The sequence below is a fragment of the Sinocyclocheilus rhinocerous genome, unplaced genomic scaffold (genome assembly GCF_001515625.1).
Source record: "Sinocyclocheilus rhinocerous isolate Xijiao unplaced genomic scaffold, SAMN03320098_v1.1 scaffold1112, whole genome shotgun sequence".
Lineage (NCBI taxonomy): Eukaryota > Metazoa > Chordata > Actinopteri > Cypriniformes > Cyprinidae > Sinocyclocheilus > Sinocyclocheilus rhinocerous.
The window spans coordinates 486660-513012 of NW_015657961.1; the positions used below are offsets into that span (position 1 = coordinate 486660).

The window sequence follows — 26353 nt, forward strand, 5'->3', positions numbered from 1 at the left end:
AACTTGCAGAAATTCTCAAATACAGATTTTTTCCTATCATGAACAAATAAAAACAGTTTGTGCATTTCTACAAGGACAGTCTATGTGGTTAAAGTGTGATCTCTAGTGTTACTGGATCTTCTAAAAAACAGCACCTGCTAAAACTATAAATAAGGTCTTCTGTAACTGATGTTTCCAAAGATGGCTTAGCTGCGCTAGCTTGAAACAACATAAGCTTTCACCAATGTCAAATGCAAAATTAAGTAGTTACATGATTAAGTGTTTTGTTAAACTGTGTGTAAACACATGGTTGAGAATGAATGTGCATATGTGTGTTTAAACACTCAGGACACTCAGGACTTTGTGCTTCACTTCACAGACACATGAAACTTTATTATGGAGCTGCACAGGATCAAAACAGCTTCAGTTATTCAGTTGCAATACACACTGATAGTCTGTTAATGTTGAATTTAAATATCCACAGACTAAACGTAGTCACACAGATGAGCTTGTTAGTAATGATCAATCTTATCACAGGGGTTTTACTCGTATAGTCAAAACAGACAGGTTAGAGAAACAAACCGGCCCATCACAAAGTCTCTTTTACAGCTAATGAATCTTTGCAGACAGTGCAGGAACAGCCTATAGGTTTACATGTTGATGTAGGAGGTGCTTTTGGGGTCAGGCCACATTAATATCTGTATTAAGAGATGAATTGATACCCACATAGAGCATCAGGATATGCAGAACCTCATTCCCTTATTTGCTTTGATGCTTCTTATTAAAGTGAGTGAATGTTTATTGCTCTTGTGGATGTTTATTGATCTGAACACCTCCTTATACTCATGAAACTTCTTGATAACAGCATGGAGATCAGACACTGTATTTGTAATTTGCCAGAATCACACAATAACAATTTAGTCTTTATTTGTTTACATTTTCTATGCAGAAGTTTGCTGTAAGTTCATAAAGCACAGCTGCACAAGTCTTGCATGCATTTCTACTTGCTATCCACACTTTTTGTGTGCACAGATTACATTTTAACATCAAATGGAAGTGGTAGTACTTCCCAAGAGTTTTAGTCTTATAATAAAGGTTCAAGTCAAGTTAAACATCATGATTTAGTGAGCGTTTCATTGTCTTGGAAAGGCAGCAATGGTCTCCATGCAAGATGATTTGGCTTTTTTGTACGAGTCTCTAATGATCAGATAAACTGTTGTTGTCACAACCCATAGAACACAGTTCTAAATCTTAAATAACGAAGCACATACAGATTAGTTTAATAAATTAAGGTCCAATTAACTATATATTTAGAACAGATCTGGCCAGTTTTCTGTGCGATATGCAAAATAAATAGCAATGATGAGAGAGTAATTCAAATCTGGAACAATGACACAGAGAAAAATAAAATGAATTTGCTTTTATAATTACACGGAACTAAATCAATACCCAATTCCTAATTACTATTAAATATAGTCCAATCATTTACAGACAAAATAGTTTCTATAGGACATATATCTTCTCAGAAATGGGTTCAGTTTATATACAACCGAGAGGGAGAAAGAGAAAGGTAGGAAGAAAGGAAGTATCACTGTGGCAGGACTTTGAGAATAGCGTTCACCTCTTCAGCTACAGTCGTCAGTGCAAACTCAAACTGATCCTGAGAAAGACACAGACACAGCATGTGTCAGCATGAAAAGAGATTGTGTGTTTCGGTGTATTTGTGGGTATGTGTGTGTATATACCTTGGTCTGAACCATGCCGGGTCTCTGGTCTCTCAGGTGTTCCAGCGTAGCAGCAATATCAATCTCTTTTGCACCTGTAAAGCAAAGCATTTTGTATCAATATTTATACTGACTGTCCACAATGTGAAAAATATTACTGAACACCCACTGATATCTGATAATCAGCTTTTTTGTCTTTACCTTTGGCCATTTTATTCAACACCATGTCAATCAAAATGTACGTCCCAGTCCGTCCAGCACCATCACTGATGGAAAAAAAGCAAGAGTAAAAATAATTACATTTAAAAAAAGAGACAAATTACAGACTTACTCACCCTCAGGCCATGTAGATGATGAGTTTGTTTCTTCATGGGCACAGATTTGGAGAGATTTAGCATTACATCACTTGCTCACCAATGGATCCTCTGCAGTGAATGGGTGCCGTCAGAATGAGAGTCCAAACAGCTGATAAAAACACCACAATAATCCAGAAGTAATCCACGCAACTCCAGTCCATCAGTCTTTTGAAGTGAAAAGCTGCGTGTTTGTAAGAAACAAATCCATCATTACAATCAAAATGTACGTCCCAGTCCGTCCAGCACCGTCACTGATGGAAAAAAAGCAAGAGTAAAAAAAAGTAGAAATAATTACATTTAAAAAAAGAGACAAATTACAGACTTACTCACCCTCAGGCCATGTAGATGATGAGTTTGTTTCTTCATGGGCACAGATTTGGAGAGATTTAGCATTACATCACTTGCTCACCAATGGATCCTCTGCAGTGAATGGGTGCCGTCAGAATGAGAGTCCAAACAGCTGATAAAAACACCACAATAATCCAGAAGTAATCCACGCAACTCCAGTCCATCAGTCTTTTGAAGTGAAAAGCTGCGTGTTTGTAAGAAACAAATCCATCATTGCAGCCTTTTAACTTTAAAATACCAGTCCAGTCTATACCAATCCATAATCCATAATAGCACTTCCTCTAGTGAAAAACTCCATACCCTGTTGTCACATCAAAATCAACCTACCTATTTGTTTAGAACTGTTTTGGACAGTTTCCACTGGTGCATATTTCACTCCTGATTCAGGCAAGATTACTTTTTCACTGGAAAAAGCAATATTACGGATTATGGACACCTTAATGATGGATTTATTACAAAAACGCAGCATTACGCAAGACATTAATTGATAGGCTGGAGTGGTGTGGATAACTTGTGGATTATTGTGATGTTTTTATCGGCTTTTTGGACTCTTATTCTGACGGCACCCATTCACTGCAGAGGATCCATTGGTGAGAAAGTGATGTAATGGTAAATCTCTCAAAATCTGTTCTGATGAAGAAACAAACTCATCTAAATCTTTGATGGCCTGAGTGCGAGTACATTTTCAGCAAATTTTCATTTTTGGGTGAACTGTTCCTTTAATAAACATTGTCTTTTTTACCCTTTACTCAAACTGTAACAACTTGTTCTGCGTCTCATCATGACACCATGGGCAGGGAAAACAGCCAAACATGTTTTCTTCCAACCATCTGTCTTTTGGTATTTGCGGCCACCACATGACACTACTGCTGCAAACACAGCGTTGGCGAGTAGGTGCGTTTTTAGCTATTGTACTCTTAAAACCATGTTTACTAAGCCAAAAGTGCCCTGATTATGGCCTGCTGATTTAAATTTTTGCACTTTGAAGGAGGAACATCTGAGCGTTTGTGTTGAGTTTTAAATTAAAATTGAAAATTGAGTTTATGGTTTTGTTCAGGGCATTTCACTCGTGAATGTTTCCAACATTTCATGGCAACAGAAAACGGCTTTTGCTGGCATTTTTATTTTTATTTTTTTAAACGTTTTAGTAAAACACATTGGTAAATATTGCTTATTATTATTGTGCATTGTTACACAAATATGAAAATTATTTAACATCCTTCTTGCTTTTGTTCATTTAGTGAACATTTGTGTTGAACACATGATTTATTTACTGTATTTTACTTCATAAAATATTTTTATATAGTTGACAGCAGAGGCTGTTTTGTGGCTTCTCTAACTGGAAGTAATATTACAGCATAAATGTCAAAAACTAAAAACGATATATCAAATATCACATTATTCAAGTGTGTGTTTGTACTTGCCTGCAGTGAACAATGACAGGGCAGGATCTTCCACGGTAGCATTTGTTTACTTTCCTATTGGAAAGAAGTCATACATACAATCATAAACACAGACACACACACACACATACACACAGACATATGAAACCTGAAAATAGATTTCAGATGCAGCTAAGCTCTATAGAAAAGGATGAAGTGCTGAGTATCTTTTATGTAATAAAAAAGTACATTAATAAAAAATGAAATACAATACTGTTCAAAAGTTTGGGGTCAGTAAGAAGTTTTCATAAAAATAAAAATAAAGACTCTTATGCTCAGTAAGGCATTAAAAGAAGGTTTGACATCAAAATGATTATAAAAACACCAACATTTGAGGATTTAGGGATTAAAGAAGATTAATTACATAGGACAAATCTCACATGTTGTTTGTTTTTCTGTCATGTTGAGGGCTTTCCATTGTCTTCTACTGACTTTATACCAAGCTAACAATATTTTCCATCCCCAACCCCTGAACCTAACCCTAATGCACACCTCTCTGCATTTTTCGATTTTCATTCAAACATTATTAATTATTCTATTAATTAATTTATTATACACTTCTATTTACTAAGCTGTTTGGTCAGCACAATATAGACAAAACCTGATCCACACAAACATAGTCATATTAGCTTCAGACATGTTACTGGTTTATGCTTATAAACACTGCTGCTGGGTTTATTCAGATGAGCATTAAAAGAGGGCAGGGCCAGGAACAAAACACAACAATTCTGATTGGAGAAACACTGAATAAATAAGAAAGACCGAGAGAGAGAGCAGAGAATTGTAGTTAAGAGGGGAAGAAAAGGAGGAAATCATAGGTCAGATGTTAGCAGACAGAAAGGTTGAACAGATTTAGGGTGAAGAGAGATAGAGGGAGGGGCTGGAATCCCAGGGTGCAGTTGGATGCAGAGTCGCAGTTGTCAATGATCACTTTTGTGACTATGCAACTGGAGCCAGTGAACTAGCTGCACGACCACAAAAATGACACTGGCAACCGCTCAGGAGCTGACACACACACACGCGCGCGCGCGCTTGCACAACACACAGGCAACACATGCACACACTCATGCTTTCATAGGCGTACCTGCGGAAGTCAAGCAGGGTTTGGCTGGTTTTGGGCGTTTGGTCGTTCAGCCAGGTGTTATAGTGGAACTGCGTGACCGTACGGGTCTCGTTAGTCTGCATGTTCTTCAGGTAAAAACTCCGAACCAGAAAATCATCACACCACACATGCTCAGAAACCAGATTAACCTACACCAACACACATATGAGAAAAAAAGAGTTAATATACCAAACAGCATGACACAGCAGTGAAAATATCCCTACATAGAGGGCAGGATAAAAAAAATACAGAAAGCCAAACCCAAAATGTTGTCATGCTGTTGTTTTGTGTCCTTCCCATTATAGTGTTCTGAATTTGCATTAAATTTTGCAGTAAATATGCATAAAAATTACTGCATAAACTGCATAAAAATTGCAGTTATTACTATGTGCTACTTTAAAAGGACACTCCACACAAAAATGAAATTCTGAGACATTTTCTCAAAATATCTTCCTTTGTGTTCCACAGAAGAGAAAAAATCATATAGTTCTGAGTGGGAGTAAATGATGACAGAATTTTCATTTTTTTGGTTAACAATAACATTTTGTATTGTAAGTTCTTAATAACCTGAATATTTAAAAGCAAGCGATATAAAACATTAAGCCTCTATAAGGAACCCAGACTCGTGGTGAAAATTGTGCATGCATACATGGCAAAAAATGCCACATTCGTTTAAAAAAATTAATTGGCTTGACAAAAACTGTAAACAGCAAAATTTAGTGAGCTTACCAGTGGCTTTGCATTTAAGACAACAACCCTAAACCCTAGAATTTAGCCGTTTCCCTCTATTACTGATGCAATAATGTTATTTACATGTTTTACTTATTGATTCTTTACTTATATATTCATTCGAGTCACATGATTTTTTAATGTGTTATCTGCCATATTTATGATCACCCCTCCCACAAACACAGAAATCGCTGGATTTAATCCATACCAAGTCCCAGAAAACATTTCTACAGACATTTTTAGCAAGTCAGGATCTGTGCTGACAAATTTATCATTTGCAGACATTTATACTGTGTATATTTAATGCACAATCCATCTCTGTTTATAGCATGAGTATATTGAAATGGATTGTGGAATAAATGTCCACAAATATAACATTTGGTAGGGTCTGTGCTAACTGGAGAGCAATAAAAAGTGCCTTTTCTGGCACCTGATTGGATCAAATTCAATCTCTTTTCATGTGATTTTGTATTCACTGCCATTACTTTGCCCTGCTGATGCTTATAAATATGGCGTATGAGCTCCAAAAGTCACGTGACTGATACAGATGAACAATAACTAATATATTGTTTTTTATTCAATGTGGAGTTTTAAAGTTCAAAAGTAGTTAAAACTCTTTAACTTGTGTGGTATCATGTCAAACGCAGGCCGATGTAATGAAATCCTATCAGCAGAGCTGAACAAATGTGTCCAAATATGACAGAAAACTCTTTGTATAAGCTAATTATTTTGTCAGGATTTACAACCGAACACCAAAACAGCAGAACAAAATCCCACAAGCAGTTATCCTCACTCTGCGAGGAGGATATTTGCATGTACAGTACCTCATAAATGTGGTAGAGGTTGGAGCCTTCATCGGGCCAATAGTGGTAACACTGCTTCACACCGTTCTCAGTGAGAGGAGTCAACATGACAATCACCACACACCCGCTCTCCCAGACCATCTGCAAGAGAACACACACAACATTATACACACACAGCATGACCATCTGCACGAGAACACACACATTACACAGACACATCCCGTATGCACTCTTCATGACCATCTGCACACACACAGACTCTCCCAGACCTTGTGTTAGAGATCACACACGAACACACTCCCCAACACGATCTACAAGACTGCCCAAACCATCTATGTAAGCTTACAAACAAATAATGCAGTTTACCTGCCAGAAGTCAGCCACAGTGGAGGGCAGCGGGCCCTGAGTGGCGATGTACGCAGGATTACGAGGGTCATGATCCATCTAAGAGTAAGAAAACAACACAATCAACCCCCTCTGCATTACATATACTCTGGCTGAATGTGGTTTAAATAATACACATGAGAAAGAAAATTCAAACACAAAGAATGAATTACGGCCACTAATAGTGTCCTTTATTTGCATGCCATGCACTGTCTTCATCGTTATTCCGATTCATTTATGCAAATCAGCTAATGCTGCAAACGTGCTAATAAAATCTGTACTGCATACAACTTGCACCATGCACCATATTGCGTGGTTCTGAGTGATAGGTTGATTGCTAAATTTTCTGTAAAATAACATTAACTGTAACAGCAAATAGCACTCAGCAACCAGTTAAGTGTCTTCCTCAAGGGCACAGTGGTGATAAAGCAAGTCTCAGTTTTTTTGTGGTAACTGGTCCACAGACAATTAATCAATGCCTTCTATAAAGTAATTTACTCTAAGTATTTTCTACAGATGCAGTCACCCTGCAGCAAACTGAAGTTGAAGTTTCCTACACCTAATGGTTTATCCAGTATGTGATGTAGTAGTGTTTGCACTCTATATGTGACCCTGGACCACACACACACTTAATTATCGATTTTTCTTTTATGCCAAAAATCATTAGGATATTAAGTAAAGATCATGTTCCGTGAAGATTTTTTGTAAATTTCCTACGTCACATGATTTTTTAATGTGTTATCTGCCATATTTATGATCACCCCTCCCACAAACACAGAAATCGCTGGATTTAATCCATACCAAGTCCCAGAAAACATTTCTACAGACATTTTTAGCAAGTCAGGATCTGTGCTGACAAATTTATCATTTGCAGACATTTATACTGTGTATATTTAATGCACAATCCATCTCTGTTTATAGCATGAGTATATTGAAATGGATTGTGGAATAAATGTCCACAAATATAACATTTGGTAGGGTCTGTGCTAACTGGAGAGCAATAAAAAGTGCCTTTTCTGGCACCTGATTGGATCAAATTCAATCTCTTTTCATGTGATTTTGTATTCACTGCCATTACTTTGCCCTGCTGATGCTTATAAATATGGCGTATGAGCTCCAAAAGTCACGTGACTGATACAGATGAACAATAACTAATATATTGTTTTTTATTCAATGTGGAGTTTTAAAGTTCAAAAGTAGTTAAAACTCTTTAACTTGTGTGGTATCATGTCAAACGCAGGCCGATGTAATGAAATCCTATCAGCAGAGCTGAACAAATGTGTCCAAATATGACAGAAAACTCTTTGTATAAGCTAATTATTTTGTCAGTATTTACAACCGTACAGCAGAACAAAATCCCACAAGCAGTTATCCTCACTCTGCGAGGAGGATATTTGCATGTACAGTACCTCATAAATGTGGTAGAGGTTGGAGCCTTCATCGGGCCAATAGTGGTAACACTGCTTCACACCGTTCTCAGTGAGAGGAGTCAACATGACAATCACCACACACCCGCTCTCCCAGACCATCTGCAAGAGAACACACACAACATTATACACACACAGCATGACCATCTGCACGAGAACACACACATTACACAGACACATCCCGTATGCACTCTTCATGACCATCTGCACACACACAGACTCTCCCAGACCTTGTGTTAGAGATCACACACGAACACACTCCCCAACACGATCTACAAGACTGCCCAAACCATCTATGTAAGCTTACAAACAAATAATGCAGTTTACCTGCCAGAAGTCAGCCACAGTGGAGGGCAGCGGGCCCTGAGTGGCGATGTACGCAGGATTACGAGGGTCATGATCCATCTAAGAGTAAGAAAACAACACAATCAACCCCCTCTGCATTACATATACTCTGGCTGAATGTGGTTTAAATAATACACATGAGAAAGAAAATTCAAACACAAAGAATGAATTACGGCCACTAATAGTGTCCTTTATTTGCATGCCATGCACTGTCTTCATCGTTATTCCGATTCATTTATGCAAATCAGCTAATGCTGCAAACGTGCTAATAAAATCTGTACTGCATACAACTTGCACCATGCACCATATTGCGTGGTTCTGAGTGATAGGTTGATTGCTAAATTTTCTGTAAAATAACATTAACTGTAACAGCAAATAGCACTCAGCAACCAGTTAAGTGTCTTCCTCAAGGGCACAGTGGTGATAAAGCAAGTCTCAGTTTTTTTGTGGTAACTGGTCCACAGACAATTAATCAATGCCTTCTATAAAGTAATTTACTCTAAGTATTTTCTACAGATGCAGTCACCCTGCAGCAAACTGAAGTTGAAGTTTCCTACACCTAATGGTTTATCCAGTATGTGATGTAGTAGTGTTTGCACTCTATATGTGACCCTGGACCACACACACACTTAATTATCAATTTTTCTTTTATGCCAAAAATCATTAGGATATTAAGTAAAGATCATGTTCCGTGAAGATTTTTTGTAAATTTCCTACAACTTTTCCACGACATTCTAATTTATTGAGATGCACCTGTATGTAGTGTGCCGTTTGAGCTATAGTTTGTTGCTTTTTGCTGAAGTATTGTATGTAGTTTTGGCTCACGATTGGGCTGGCATTGATGTAGTCCGAGTTGCCTTGATTGTTCTCCAACTTCAGAGTTATTCTGCAATGATCATCTAAATAAAAAACAAACAAACACACATTTTATTGTCAAACCTGAAAAGCTCAATTACATCACAGAAGTTCAATAATACACTACTGGTTACAGTACATGAATAAACAAAGCACCTGAAAGTGGATATGTTTGTGTGTGTGACTCACAGGCTATGACTGTGCTTGCACGGTTTTTCTTGACGTTGCCGTCTCTCTGGCCGATGGTGGTGGCACTGGGCTCAGCCTGGTACGCACACAGAGCCTCCCACTCCGACTCCAAACGATTCTTATTTTTCAGGTGGTCCTCCATATATGCCTATGTGTGTATATAGAGAAACATACAGGATGTTTTTGTGAGTATTGTACAATTATCCAGTGGTTAAAGATAATTCAGTGGTCCCCAATGAAATGGAAACTTGCACTACCATGTAAATAGTTTCAGGTCAATATGTTTTTTTTTAAAGAAATTAAATAATTTATTTCAGCCAAGTTGTATTGTAATTATATGACTATTGTAATTATATTACACAATATTTAATGCTTTCACTGTTTTTTGATTAAATAAATGCAGCCTTAGTGAGCATAAGAGACTTCTTTCAAACATGAAAAAAAAAAAGACTGACAATAAACGTTTTAAATTAGACATAAACCACTAACAAACAATAACAAACTATTGTTTTTTTACATACCAAATATATCTGTGCATTTTAATTTTCATAAAACATTAATGAACTTCATTGGTCATTCCTTGCTCTAATAACTACTACAAATATGGAATTTTAAATAACAATAATAAATTTTTTTAAATAAATTACAAAAATAAAATGTTATGATTTTTAAATAAAAAGTTAATGAAATTTAAACGAGATTTAAAACTACATTGTAACAATTTTTTAACTTAGGAGTTTCATAATGATACATTCAATGAAAAAAAAAAAGGTTTTAATTTTTGTGAGTGAAGATATAAGGCATCTCATAAAGGCATCTGTGTTGCATTTTCAAACTTTAACAGTGTTGGTTTTTGCAAGTACCAGTATCATGTGACCAGTAGAGATGTCCATGTTGGAGTGGGCAGGCTCTTCGCACCAGGAGGAGGTGCTAGTGCGTGCAGAGGGGCTTGGCAATGGGCCGTCACTCAGCTGAGATGACACACTATTTATACCAGAAGAGTGAATAGGATCCGACTTCTCTACAGGAGGTTTTACTGCCATTCGCTGCCTACACAGTTCCTAGAGAGAGAGATGGAAATCTCATATATCATATATTTTAAATTTGATGAAAAAGAGTAATTGCACATATGTGCAGTGTTGGGCAAGTTACTCTGAAAATGTAATTAAATTACTGATTACTATGTGTTTAGAAGAAAATGTGAAGATATGCTTATAAATATGTAGACGTATGTGTTATGTGCTGCTACTGCTAAGGTGCATAGGTATAGTTTTGTGATGTGATTAGTGTAATTTAATTTTTGTTCTTATTTTAATTATTTGTATGATTTTTGTTATTTTGTACAGATTTGTGGACCCCAGGAAGATTTGCAACCACTTTGTGGAAGTTAATGGGGATCCAAATAAACAATAAACAATATATTAATCAAGGAAATAATCTCAAACAAACAGCCCTGCACACACACACACACTCTCTTTTTGGTACCTGGTAGGTAGCAGTGGCGTCAGTGGTGGGGTCAGATCCAAGGTTGGTGAGCTTCTCTTTGAGTTTGTGATGAGAGCGGTGACGCAGACAGTAGATCACGCTGGATGCCAGCAACACTCCAGTTATACAGATGATGGAAATCACAGTCAGAATCAGAAACTTCAGAGACTCGGAGCGACTGTACTTAGTGGGAATCTGATTCAGTTTGCTCCTCTTAAAAGAAAGAGAAAGACAAGTTGAAATACATTTATTTCATGTGAAAAAAATGTGAAAGTACATTTATTTTCTGAAGTCTGATATATATTAATATATACAGTATATAGAAGAGGATGCAGTCTAAGTCAAAATGTGTTATTATTTTGTTCTTTATTCCTCAGACACTGGCAGAACCCTGTGGAGAACCTTTAGCCATCCTTTTGAAGGTGACTTAGATCGTATTGTGAACTTGGGTAGCTTTATTTTATGTTTCAAGTGCCTCAAAACCTTATGATGTTACTAGGTAAACTATTTGACATCTTCAGCTTTCTTGCAGGACTTATAGGATACATTTTGCAAGATCCTTGAAGAACATTTTTGGGGTTCTCCATATATGGTTCCACTAGTGTGGTGATTTGAGGAACCCGAAATGGTGTGTCAAATTTAAGTTGGTTTAATTCCCAACTTAAAAATGGGAATATCAAACCTTGGAGAGAGATGACAATGAAATGTCGTCAAATTTCAATTTTTACATCGATTTGATTACCAACAGTTTTTATACAGTATATTTTAAACATTCATATTACAGAATTGTATTTTATTCCATTTGAATATTAACTTAAAAATGGGAATATCAAACCTTGGAGAGAGATGACAATGAAATGTAATGAAGTGGAAAGAATCTTACATCAGTGACTCCAGCCTCTACAATCTTGACTTTCACTTCTTTCTCTAATTCATCCTTCCGACTGACTGATATAAGAGAAGAATCAGAATTTGTGGATATCTGAACAGAGACATTCATTAAAAAAAAAAACTAATTTTGTATATCATGGCAATAGTTAACTCTCACTAAACTAACCTGCCATATTAGCCACATCCGCTGTAGTGATGTTCTGAGGATTTGGACGGACCTGAAATGTCACAGCTGGGCTAACAACACTATACAGATACACAAACACACAGCAAATTATTTTGAGTAATCATGTCAGCATCCAAAAAATATTAAATATACCTTATATTAGTGTTTTAACCATATGTCACAGAGTCAGCAGCATCCACAGTACCAGACCCTTACACTCTGTCCACTCGTTCCCAGTCTCCAGAGTTCTAATCACCAGCACTTGACACTGCTCATCAACCACACCCTATTTACACCTGCACACTTCAGTTCACCATTGTCTGGCTTCTTCTTTCACTCCTGGACGCTTACCTGACTGACTACCTACCTGCATGCACTTACCTGAGCGATCCACACTTCAGTTGTCCACCTCCTGCTTCAAAATCTGGCTCACAAACACCATTGATCACAAACCTGAAACAGATAAGACTATTATCCACTGACACTACCTCTGCATTGATCTATTTACCCATTACTTACCTGCTAACCACGATTGTCTGCTTCAACTTGCAATAAACCTGTTGCTTGGATATTACCTGTGTTGCATTCTTCTGTTTTATGACAGAAGACCAGACCAACACGCAACAAGAAGCCATTTTGAGAAAGGTCAGCAATCCTCCAACAGAACCCTATGCGGATTTACTTCAAGCTCTCTGTTCGCCACGGGCCCCCCTCAAGCGCTGCTCCACCAGTTGCACCCCCCTAAGGATGGCCCTGAGTCCAGGTTATGATATGAGCAGCAGAATTCTGAATCAGCTGGAGTTTATGGAGAAGCTTGTGTGGTAAACCAAATAAAAGAGAGTTAATGTAGTCAATGCGAGAGGTGACAACCGAGTGAACAAGAATGGCAGTACTGTGCGGGGTGAGATGAACTCACGTTAAAGAAAATTAAGTTTAAGAAAATTAGAAGATAACCAAACTTTTATTTCGTTAAGACAGTTGGTAAGACAGACAGATGGAAGAATGGAGTCAGGCTTTGTAGATACATAAAGTTGTGTATCATCAGAGTAGAAAAATATAAAATTAGAAAAGTTATTACCAAGTGGGAGAAGATAAATTAGGAACAATAGAGGACTTAGGACAGAACCTTGGGTGACACCACAGCTAACAGAAACAGGTTGGGAATTACATTTTTTTTAGTTGTACAGACTGTGTGCGATTGGAAAGGTATCAAGTTAACCAAGCGAGAGGAATACCAGAGATACCTATAGCAGATAAACAGTTCAACAAAAATGAAGTTAAAGAAAATGAAGTTTAAGAAAATTGGCAGAGAACCAAACTTTTATTTCGTGAAGACAGTTGGTAAGACAGACAGGTGGAAGAATGGAGTCAGGCTTTGTAGATGCATAAAGTTGTGTATCATCAGAGTAGAAAAAGATAAAATTAGAAAAGTTATTACCAAGTGGGAGAAGATAAATTAGGAACAATAGAGGACTTAGGACAGAACCTTGGGTGACACCACAGCTAACAGAAACAGGTTGGGAATTACATTTTTTTTTGTTGTACAGACTGTGTGCGATTGGAAAGGTATCAAGTTAACCAAGCGAGAGGAATACCAGACATACCCATAGCAGATAAACAGTTCAACAAAATATTGTGTGAAATGGTGTCAAAAGCTGCACTCAAATCAAGCATAACAAGAATTGATAAGGACCCACCATCAGCAGCCATTAACAAATCATTAGTTACTCTCACAAGAGCGGTTTCCATGCATAGAGCAAAATCCTGACTGAAAACACTGAATAAATTATTATTACTAAGATGAGCATGGACCTGTGCTGCAACTACTTTTTCAAGAATTCTGGAAATAAAAGGAAGATATGAAATTGGACGGAATTATCTAAATTATTTGGGTCTGCACCAGGTTTCTGAAGAATATGGGCTAAGGGAGGTATGAATAATAGGGGTCATAAGAGGAGACAGTTCACCATTGTCTGGTCTCGTCGTTCACTCCTGGACGCTTACCTGACTACCTACCTGCATGTACTTACCTGAGCGATCCATGCTGACCTCCTTCAGTCTTCAGTTGCCCGCCTCCTGCTTCAAGATCTGGCTCACAAACACAATTGATCCCAAAACTGAAACAGGTAAGAATGTTATCCACTGACACTACCTCTGCATTGATCTATTTACCCATTACTCACCTGCTATCCACGCTTGTCTGTTCCAACCTGCAATAAACCTGTTGCTTGGATATTACCTGTGTTGCATTCTTCTGTTTCATGACACCATAAAACTTATAAATACAATAAATTGCATTTTTAAAAACTGAATAGTCACCCATTAAATTATTCTCAGACCTTTAAAAAACTCATAATGAAAAGGAAGTAGTAACAGATCTTTTCTTCTGTATTGTGATGTACATTCAAGTGAAATGAATTACTGAAAAAGAAAAAATGTAGGGTGGGGACTTGGTTCTGTCCATCGGTTGTTGATGAACAGAGGCAGATCTGAATGCGAGCTTGCAGCTGTTTGTAAGAAAGGGTCGAGTTTAAGTGAACTAAAGGAGAAGTCAGGCACCAAAGAAAAGCCCGTTGCTTCACCAGAAGATCAAGTTATGATATTTTAATTAAAATATATAAAAAATTATATTATTTTTAAAAGATAAAACATATACATGGATAAATCATAGAAAAATGGAAAATACAGTAGATTTTCATTTCATGCTGACTGTAACTATGTTTATAAAACTACTACTAGGATTTAAATATGCCTTCCAATATAACCTAACTATATATTTTACTCAACTTAATTTCTAAATTTACCATTATATTCTAAACCTATTCTATAGTGCAAGTTATCAAAATAAAAAATCATGACTCACGAGAGCTCTGAGAAATCCGTCATTTGAATCTTCGCTTTACGAGCCACCATCTCCATCAGATACAAACCCTTATCAGTGGGAAGATTCCTGATCCAGAGAGAAAGAAAAAGTTTTTTTTTTTTTTTTTTTAAAGAGATCTTAAAAAGCTATTGATTCTAATGCAATAAAAAATTATAATAATGAGTAAAGCACAAAATTATAATACAATATTGGGAACTTTAAGATTCTTTTTAATGTTAATTAATACTTTTATTATGCAAGGATGCATTCAATTGATCAAAAGGTACTGTAAATACTGTAAATGTATAATGTTGCAAACAATATTTCAAATAAATGCAATTCTTGTTAACTTTCTATTCATCAAACAATCCTGAATCCTTATAAATGTTTAAGCACATTAGAATGATTTCTGAAGGATCACGTGACACTGAAGACTGGAGTAATGATGCTGAAAATTCAGCTTTGCCATCACAGGAATAAATTACATTTTTAAATATATTAAAACCTAAAGCAGTTATTTTAAATTGTAATTATATTTTCTATTTCACATGACTGTTTTTACTGTATTTTTTTTATCAAATAAACATAGCCTTGTGTGGGAATTGTCCCCAGTACAGTATTGCATATGAACTGACTGAATGCTTTGGCAATATTTTGTGAAGAAACTGGCCAATAAAATTTAACTGAGAGAGAAAGAAAAAGAGGGAGAGAGAAAGCTTCACATGTAAATATCTCACTCTGTATCAGTAATAATGTATCCATAGATGTCATTTTTAGCGTTGCTTTGGACATCCAGCTGAAGATCCTGTACTTTCATGTTCTTGCGGTGTGGTGCAGGGTTGTCCTTCAGCCCAGAGGAGGGCGCTATAGCTGCTGCATGGACCCAGCCTTCTACCTCCTCCACTCTCTCTATGGCCTTTTTCTGCATCCCCACCTCTCTGTGTGTCGTTCGGCTACGAACTGTCTCCACAGACACGCCCTGTCCCTTATCAACAGGCTCTGGTTCTGCGCTGGAGGTTTTATCCAGGTACTCCAGCAGCTTTCCTAAAAAGCCCACATCCTGCTAAAACAGGAAATAAACACAAGTGAATTGTAAATCAATCCTTGAAGGAAAATTCCACATCATATTTATGTTATTTTAATTTATTTAACTGAAATGTAATTTATCATTCAATCAATCCCCTACAGGAAAATCTGAAAAGTTTCCAATTCTAATTAATACCAATTCTTTCTTGGTAGATTCTACTTTGTCACTAAATTGAAAAAATATTTATTTCGAGGTTTACAGATCTAACATTCCTTGTTTGTGTATTTGCGTAAAGTATATTTATGGCCTAATACAACCATCACTAGTACTACCTTGTTGTCCATAGTCCTCTTCTCCTCCACTACTGTCTGTCCCTCTGAAAAAGAAACATCATGATCATTATAAATGCTTGTCTATGTATGAGTGAATGGCTTTGCTTCAGAAGATGCTACCTGTCACAGGCGGGATGGTTTGGACTGTCTTTTGAGTGACAGATGAATTTTCCTCATCCTCTTCCCTCTGATTCTGAGCACTGTCTTCAGGGGTTTGATCCATTGCATAACTCTCAGGATGCTGGTCGTCATATTGCATGTCTTCTGCCTCATCCTCAGAACTCTGCTGTGTCTCCAGGTCTCTAGGCGTTTCTCCTTGACCTGCCTGTTGTTTCTCCACCTGCAGAGCGTCTGCGATAAGCACAGCAAGCTTATCCAGTTCTGCTGCCTTCAGACTCTTCACATCCACACTGTGCCTTCCCACATTACGCAGAACTTTCCAGATAAAGGTTTCTGAGAAAAAGTTAAAAAATTTTCACATTAAGATCTGGACAGTAATCAGACAGTAATAATAATGATATCAAATTAAAATCTTTCATAAAACGATTAATATTATTTAAATCAAACAAATGCAGAAAAATATTATAGGTAAAATAAATAAATGTTTTTCTGTGGGGTCAATCTCCAAAGCATTTTTTATTTTATATTTTTATGTTATTTGCTCCACATGCCAAAAAAGATTTTAAAATGACTTACTGCATTATCATGAGGCAACATCATGCAATAGATGGTTGGCTATGAACTGTTTACTTTGTGTCACTAGTGAAATAGCAAAAAACCAAATCTCTTCGCATTACACTGGGATAGGAGTATTTGTATTTTTTTCTACTAAATTAATTAAAAATTACACACTGAACCATTGAATTGCTCCTCACATAAAGCTATCGTTGGACGTTAATAGTCTAGTCTGTACTTTTTCTATGGTACTGTTTGTTGTTTTATTGTCCTTAGAGAGTATGGAAAAGACAAGCTTTAATATTCTGCACGTGAACAGGAGCAAGAAGGAAAAGAAAATAACATCATACCATCCACAGGTGTAAAAGAGTCACTGGCGGAAGACTTTGTTGATCCATCTTTTAAGTAGAGTCGGTTTGTTCTGGATCTGTCCCCCAGATCAGGCTGAGACGGTTTGTTCTTGGAAAGATACTTCTGAAGAGCGGCTGTGAGCAGGTCTGACACCTCTTCCTGCTGGGGAGCTTGTGCTGCATCACTCTGGTATCGGCTGAGGTCAGGGTAGGACTGGGATTTATAGGACACCTCTGGAATGAACTCAGGCGGGGAGGAGTCAGATTCAGGGCGTGGTTCTCTAGAGCGATAATACTGAAGCTCCACCCCCTACACAGGATGAACATACACATTTAGACCATTATCAGCTACTATTATCATTTTAAATTATATATACTTGTAAATCACACTAGCTGTGTTTGTGCATTTAGCAGATTGTCAATTTTCCTATTCAGTCTGTCATGTTAACAATTTTACATATTGGGCCTAAAGACAAGATTTCTGTTTACTTTAATTTGACAAACAATTCTACTACTGTGTTTGGTCACCACTTGATGCCCAATGTAGATCTCTGACCTAATGCAAAACCAAAAACACAGCCCTAGGACGCACACACTTACCTTGTGTGATGTTTTTGGTAGCAGTCCCAGCTGCTGCAGGTATTTCAGGGTCTTCCTAACCTCAGCCTCAGATAATTTCATTCTCCTGTCTCCAACAGCAGTCCCATAACCCTGAGGCCTGTCAGAAAATAAAGACAAGCCATGACTATAGGAATCCTTTGGCAGGGCTATCACAGGTAATAATCAGAGATAACGTACATTCTCTGTAAAGCTTCTTTGAAACTTTATGTATTGTGAAACTATACAACTATAACTATGAATGTATTGTGAATATGCTGTCTTACCAAGAGGACAGTTTTAATCGAGAAGTTGCTCTTATATCAGTAACTTTTACTCAGATAAACTGATATAACTGAACTGAGAATAGACTATAAAAAGCTATAAAATTAATGTGGTGAGTATAGTAGATAATTTGGTTTAGGAGGATTCCCATGAAAAATGTTCATATTAAATTCTCACTTTGACATTTGATTAGTTTTACAGCAAATCTGAGCACAGTGTGAGATTACTGATGTTCTACAACTCTGTTAGAGACAAAGTCTTTTTGCAGGAGAAAAGTAGGAGACTTAAGTAAAAGTCTCCATTTAATTTCTTTTAAAATATTAACGCCACCATGAAATAAAAATCAACAATTCTAACTTTTTATCGAATATTGCAGAGTTAATTATAAATGATTTATCTGTGCACATTATTATTATTATTTTTTAAATCTATGTGCCCTCATAACCCTTAACAAAAACATTTAGTCTCATTCACTAACCATGCATGAAATCTGCCTATGAACATTTTCTTCCGTACTAAAATTTATTTGAACATTTATGGAAAAATGTAGGAACAACAGTAACCACACATACACAAAAAAAATGCTGAGTAGCGTTATAAATGTGTTAAGATGAAATTTCATACATACATACATAAAAATAAGATGGTGCATTATAGTTTGAGATGCAAGGTTTATCTGCATAAATCTCAGATAAGTCAAATAATCTGCATAAATCTCAAGTCAATGTACAGCTGGCTAATGAGAGCTCTGTATAAAAGGTTTTTATTGTCTTTGAGCTGGTTTTGAGGATGGTAGCATGCTTGAGGATCTTGCTATGTGTCTCTCAGGCAAGTGAACATCTTTAAAGAGCATGCTATGCTAGATGAAAAGCCATAAAGTTTTTTTCAGTTGTGTGGAAAGCCCTTATATGGAGCTGGTTTGGGCATGGTTTATGCAAATGATTTCTCATTTGTGATGAGAACTAACTGGCAAATGCTAGTGTGCTTTACCTGGGCTCTGGTAATGGTAGGGAAACTTTGCGCAGTTTTGAGAACTCGTTTGATAAAACTTGTTGTGTGACGTCATCTTCCCAAGACAACCCTGCAGGAACAGAATGAAAGCAGAAGATTTCGATATGTGAAAACTTCACACACACTCATCTTACTTGAATTGTCACACACACACAGAGCCTCTGATTTGATCCTTGAAATCTGAGGAGCTCTAGGAGTAGCCTTTATAACCATGGTGACAGTGATGTGTGCGGTTGCTATGGTGACATTAATGCACCAACCTCTGTGTGCCAGTTTCTGAAGCAGCGTGCGGAATCTCTGTACCGTTGCTGGCGTGACGTCATATGTGTAGACGTCTGTTAGTGGCGCAGTCTCACAGTGGCCGAACATGCCATCTACAGAGAAAATCAAATCAACAGCCACTTCAGAATGACAATTTTGTGCACAAGTATACTTCATGCTGTGTGTGTGTTTAGATCCATTAAGAGTCTCAGCTTATTAGAAACAGTCACAAGGGGCAACTGAGACAGGACCAGCTGGAGTCCCCGTCACCTGCCTGAAAGTAAGGTCACACCGTGTGTGTGTGTGCGCGCACAGAAAATTACATTTGCATCTCTATTTTATACTCACACGAGGGGAAATATCTCTCTGTGTTATTATTCGGTATGTAATTGGAGCACAGCAAATTATCCTATATGTCATGACATGCAGAGAGTCAAATTGTCATTTATTGCATATGCCAATCAAAACAGAAGTCATTTACATCTAGAATTCTTATTATTACAGCAAGAATAAAGTCTTTAATTCTAAGGGTTAGATAAAAGAGAAGAAAATCGAGGTAAACTGAATACTACTTCTTGGTGCAAGAATTTTTGATTAAAATATGAAATGGAAAAAATGAATTAAATAATTAACCATAAACCTGCTGTGTGATTTATGTGTGTTTATATCAGCTATATATAAAAAATTTATATATATTGTTTTGCCGATAAATTTCCAAATAAAAAGAAGAAATCAAATGAGACAAATAACCTTTCATTTGTACAGTATTTAATTCACTAAATTGTCTAATAATAGGACTTACACATATTTATTTAATGCATATTACTATAATAATTTGTATATTATTTATACAATATGTTTATATTTAATAATATATAATATTTGTATTATTATACATTTATATTATTATATATGTTCATGATATATGAGCCATTTCTATTCAATTGGGTTTTATTATTAACACCATTCCCAGGTTATTTTGGTCATTTTAAATCTATTTCTTGAAACTTGCTTTTATCTCCTCATTGTCAACATTAAATAATGAACACAAATCCAGAATATTTCTGTTTTCTTTTTTGTTGTTGTTGTTTTTTAAATAATTGAACAATAGAGAGTTGAAGAAAAGTGATGTATCTTCTGTCAGGCCACACTGAATGAAATAAAAAATAACACACTCATATGAGTAAGAGAGTAGGTTAAGTCTGATTGGCCGATATCGAATGTGAATGATTTCATTCATATTACCCTCTCATTGACGGAATGTGGGAACATATTATGCCAACAAAAAATACTGACTTTCAACCTTTGTGGAGGAGAATTTGGAACGGTTGCTAAGCAACACAAAAATGCTATTAAACACAGCATGTGTGTTGGCGTTTGTGTGTTTGATAGGATGAGTGAGAGTCTGTATTTGTTGTGACATAGCCAAGGAGTTAAAATGCATTGTATTCATGATGATGCTAGACACACAAACACACAGCTGCTGAATCCAGAAGAAAATAAAAGCCGAGTGCTTGATCAAACAGCATGATGCATGAGATCTACAGAGACTGCAGGTCCCGAATGTGTGTGTGTGTGACTCACCATTAAGACAGACTTCATAGTTCAGACACAGACCCTCCTCAAACAGGCAGCCTGAGAGAAACAGAATTTTAAGAATTAGAAATAAAGGGCCACAAAAAAGGACAATAATTATAACGATAACTCAAAAGTTTGAATAATTCTTCTAATTCTTTTAGAATAGTGAAGTCCAGATCACAGAAATAACGATAATGACACAGAGATTCAATATTGTTGTAATCACTTTCAGATGGATGAATGAAAAATACATTGACAGCCAATCAGAATCCGCCCACATTTAAAAGCTTGAGCATTTAAAGCAACACATGACAAATGCAGGGCATTATCTGTTGGTGTGAATGATAATATAGTTAACTTTCTTAATGTAAACATGCATTAAAAAGGATTTAGTTTTACTTTTTATTTTTAGGAAAATAGCCCTATTAGCTGACCGATATCACTGAATTAGGTGTCCAGAGATATCACTCCTCTACAGTTTTTCAGTGATCTCAACAATGTTTCAAATTGTGCTCCAATTTGCTACCAAAGCCTGAAATCAAAGGAAAGAGATCTCAGTATGAACTCAAACATTTCTCATCAAAGGTGCCCTTGAGCAAGGCACCGAACCCCCAACTGCTCCCCGGGCGCCGCAGCATAAATGACTGCCCACTGCTCCGGGTGTGTGTTCACGGTGTGTGTGTGTTCACTGCTGTGTGTGTGCACTTTGGATGGGTTAAATGCAGAGCACTAATTCCAAGTATGGGTCACCATACTTGGCCACATGTCACGTCACTTTCACTTTCACTTTCAAATTCGTCCACAAACTATGCTGTCCACATCAGTTTTATAGATCTCTTCTTCTACTGTATATCAGAGGAGAAACATCTAGGAAAAATGTATACTTCAAAGAATTACAAATGAGAGCTCCTGAGGTATAAAAAAAGCAACATCTGAGCAATCACATTTTCCTCTGGGCTGCATGGTGCCTTTGTACCATTGGCATTGCTGTGGTATCTTTGTAGGTGAGGTTTTAGAAGAGGGAGGGCAGAAAAATGTTTAACATCCCTTCACAGCATTTTTGCGTATATTCAGTTCCTCAATATCCTCATCCTAACAGCTGGGATTTCTTGTTTCTTAATCAAACCAGCTGAGACAGATGGCATAACTCTGCTCAGCCTCATCTCACCTGCATAAAGACCAACAACATCACATAATTATGTTGCTGTTACTGAAATCTGTCATGAAGATGATGATATAACTTTATTGTCAGACAATATCTAAAATTTTACATTCACTGGTGATGTACTGATGTACTGTATTACTGCAGTACTGTATTACTGCAGAGTGTTTGACATTCATACAAATCATTCATAGTAAATTCTGCTCACACAAACCCTCTCACACCAAGTGTCTCAGCAGAAAATGAGCTATTTCTCAGGATCTGAATGTCGATGAGAGGTATAGCATAATGAATTAAATGTAAGATTAGATTAAATAAGGATTTGATTTTAAAAAAAGAAAGAGTAGCAACAGAGCCCTAAGATGTTTATCCACATCATTTAGAATTAAACAGCCTGGTGGACATATAGCCTAATGTTCACTTGATTTTTATTACTTAGTTTAAAAAAAAAAAAAAATTACTTGTTTAATCACCCAAATAATCCACATATAAGTATATAAATAGCTCAACATTTTGAAGGTTAATGCACACACACCCCTCCCATTTTTCATAAGATGCATGATTGTATTTTGACGCATTCACACAAATAGAGCAAACAGGATGCACCCACACATGACACATATACACATAAACAACGTCATAATGTATGCTTGCCTGTATATTTCTATTAAAACCTCTCTGTTACTATGGAGAGCGGTTTGCGTGCTCAGTTTTGGGGGAGGCAGTGTGAAGCTGCAGCCACTGTTCATCAGAATGATGGTGGACAGACGGTCTCCTCACTGACATCCTCTCAAGTAAATCCACTGACACTCATGACTCATCAACTCAAATTATGAGCCACAGAGGTGAGTTTCCTGTGTAACCATGATGTCAACTTCTGCATGAGGCAACATCTGAGGGCTGAGTGCAGATGCTGGATTGATGGACAGACCATAAAATCTGTTAACACTGAAACTGCATTTTTTAATATGTGCTCTCTGTAACTTCCTGTGGCTGTATCTAATCACTTAGGCTACTTCCTTTTTTTGAATGAGAATTATTTCCAAATGTTATACCTTTAAAGTGCTTTATTTAATTTTACAGTAAAAACCTATCGCCAAATGTTGTATCACTTTAATACAACTGCTACCAGTATATGTTTGGTTTAAATCAAAGATTTACTTTAATAGACCAAAGAAAAAATATGGGGCGAAAACAAGGCATTGAAGCATATCTTCTTTTACAGTTTATATTTTTGTTTTAATATTTTTTGCATTAAAAAAGTATATTTGATTAAAATATTTGATTTTATATTTGATTGCTTTACATTTGGCCCATGATCAAGTTTGGCTCTTCAAAATAAAACGTTTGGGCACCTCTGACATAGACAATAAAATAAAATTGATAAAAATAAAACAATAAAAATGGCATAAAGCATAGTTTAAAATGTCACCTGGAAACAAATAAATAAATATAGAATAAACTGGAATTTCACTATTAAATTCATCTATTAAAATAGCATTTTGTGCAACTGTGTTTAACTCAGGTGTTAAATTTGCCCATGTATTAGTTTTATACAATCAATAAATTAGATTTATCTGTAACTGCAATATCAATCTAAATTTACATTACTTTTACATAATTTTAAATGCTTCTGCATTAACTGGCTGTCTTTGAGCTGACAAACCTCAAGCATTGAGTAAATTAAGTATAAATTAGGACATGAAAAATATTTAATTTCATAAGCATGTTTTCATAATTTTTGGCTCACTAGTTGTAGTCACACCAGACATCTAAGTTGTGTATATATACAGTGGGTACGGAAAGTATTCAGACCCCCTTAAATTTTTCACTCTTTGTTATATTGCAGCCATTTGCTAAAATCATTTAAGTTAATTTTTTTTCCTCATTAATGTACACACAGCACCCCATATTGACAGAAAAACACAGAATTGTTGACATCTTTGCAGATTTATTAAAAAAGAAAAACTGAAAAATGCTCAGTATTTAGTAGAAGCACCCATTTGATCTAATACAGCCATGAGTCTTTTTGGGAAAGATGCAACAAGTTTTTCACACATGGATTTGGGGATCCTCTGCCATTCCTCCTTGCAAATCCTCTCCAGTTCTGTCAGGTTGGACGGTAAACGTTGGTGGACAGCCATTTTTAGGTCTCTCCAGAGATGCTCAATTGGGTTTAAGTCAGGGATCTGGCTGGGCCATTCAAGAACAGTAACAGAGTTGTTGTGAAGCCACTCCTTCGTTATTTTAGCTGTGTGCTTAGGGTCATTGTCTTGTTGGAAGGTAAACCTTAGTTCCAGTCTGAGGTCCTGAGCACTCTGGAGAAGGTTTTCGCCCAGGATATCCCTGTACTTGGCCGCATTCATCTTTCCCTCGATTGCAACCAGTCGTCCTGTCCCTGCAGCTGAAAAACACCCCCACAGCATGTGCTCTGTACAGAACATCCAGACTTTAAACTGTGGCATGTATAGTCTCAGAGAAATACACCAAAATATAATGTCCTCATATGAGGTCACAGGGTCTCAGGAGGATAATTCACCTTTGAAAGTCTTGGAACTCCTTCTGTTTTACGCTCTGAGTCCTAGCTGATCTTTTGACTGACTATTATGCCAGTTTATAATGTACATCCATTCAGCCATTCATGCGGTCTACAGCAATCAATTCAATATAAAATAAACATGCTGCAACCTGTTGCCATGGTTGCAGTTGCTAATGACTGACAGCCAGTATGACCTTTTTCTGGGCTGGGTTTATGAATCAGACACAGACCCCGTGTAAACTCTATTATTGTGGCTCATGCTGTGAGCAGGGGCGAGCTGTAATCTGTGATGCTTCATTTCCTGTGCTGCTGCTGCACTGACTGCAGACACAGGCCCTCCTGAACACACAAACCATCTGATGTTTAGACTAATAACATGATTAAACAATATAAATAGGCTAATACTATGCATTCGTCAAGATAACAGGCCGCGTGTCTATTATCGTTTCTCAAGCTCCGGACCCAGTCATGTAATGACCGAAAGACCAGTGTATGAAGTCCTACAGCTCTACAGCCTCACATTACATGACTTAAAATCATTGAATGTAGAAAATAAAGCTATTTTAGAGAATGGAGCGACTGTTGGATTAGCCCGTGTTGCATTTTAGCGGAAATGAAGCTTGATTGTGATATCCCCTTCCCTGTCGCTTTCTTTCCGCGCATCCTCTCATCAGATTACACACAAACTCTGTCTACAAAACAGTCACAAACCATCGGAAACGACTCGGAGGGGAGACACTGAGTTCTTATCAGCGCGCTTTTAATAGGGACTACATTGACATGGCGCGCACTTCATCTCGCCCTTTCCCTTCGGAAACGCACATATACACACACACACACTATAAAACACTTACCGAATTTTCGATCTGCCGCGGAGGCGAGACTGGCCCGAAGCGCGAGGATTGTGAGAAAAAGGTGAAACGATTCCATCCTTCCGATCACGCGTCCATCTCATCTGCTCGTTATTAATCCATTCCAACAGTGTATTTCCTTCTTTCCGCGAGGTCTGAGTTGATGGAGGATAGATGGAGACGGTATGGCGATAGAGGGAGAAACGGGAAAGAGAGTGAAAAAAGAGAGGAGACGTCAAGCGTACGCAAAACCTGCCTGCGCTCACCGCAGTCCGCGCGCCGCCAGAATCAGCACTGAACAGCAACCCGCCTCTGACTCTGAAATATATATAGGTAGTTGCCGAGGTAACATGTTTCATTTAGTTTTACCTCATATACCAAAATAACTAAAACTAAAATAAAATATTATAAAAACTATATAGACATATTTTGAAAAAAAAGAAGACAAAAGCACACAACGTAATTACTAACATTTTAAGCGAATTCAAAACAGAAAACTAAATCATAATATAAATTATAATTGATATTTGATATTACCAAGTTATTTCAGATCAATAATTAAAATGCAATCTGTTCCAAAATTTGTGTTTTGAATAT

The 26353-nt window shown here is 36.9% G+C and overlaps 2 protein-coding genes across 4 annotated transcripts in view; one reads left to right on the forward strand and one right to left on the reverse strand.

Moving 5' to 3' along the window:
- Nucleotides 1-26044, reverse strand: LOC107721720 (receptor-type tyrosine-protein phosphatase N2-like). Of its 3 annotated transcripts, none has more exons than XM_016529870.1 (23): nucleotides 25760-26044; nucleotides 21211-21261; nucleotides 19626-19739; nucleotides 19345-19435; nucleotides 18073-18190; nucleotides 17473-17782; nucleotides 16568-16798; nucleotides 16448-16491; nucleotides 15826-16151; nucleotides 15089-15175; nucleotides 12226-12305; nucleotides 12052-12116; nucleotides 11169-11381; nucleotides 10547-10744; nucleotides 9684-9831; nucleotides 9465-9538; nucleotides 8622-8699; nucleotides 8277-8396; nucleotides 4934-5100; nucleotides 3832-3885; nucleotides 1905-1969; nucleotides 1725-1798; nucleotides 1-1639 (listed from the first exon to the last, which is right to left on the reverse strand). In XM_016529870.1, the coding sequence occupies exons 1-23, from the start codon at nucleotides 25833-25835 to the stop codon at nucleotides 1568-1570; spliced, it is 2856 nt and encodes a 951-aa protein (XP_016385356.1). In that variant the 5' UTR covers nucleotides 25836-26044; the 3' UTR covers nucleotides 1-1567. The 3 variants fall into 3 exon arrangements, with proteins under 3 accessions (XP_016385356.1, XP_016385355.1, XP_016385353.1); XM_016529869.1 differs by having other exon boundaries at nucleotides 15826-16148; nucleotides 16568-16900; XM_016529867.1 differs by having other exon boundaries at nucleotides 16568-16900.
- The window catches only part of LOC107721741 (tripartite motif-containing protein 16-like), a 258890-nt gene that overhangs the window by 95084 nt on the left and 137453 nt on the right, over nucleotides 1-26353 (forward strand). The window lies entirely within an intron of this gene.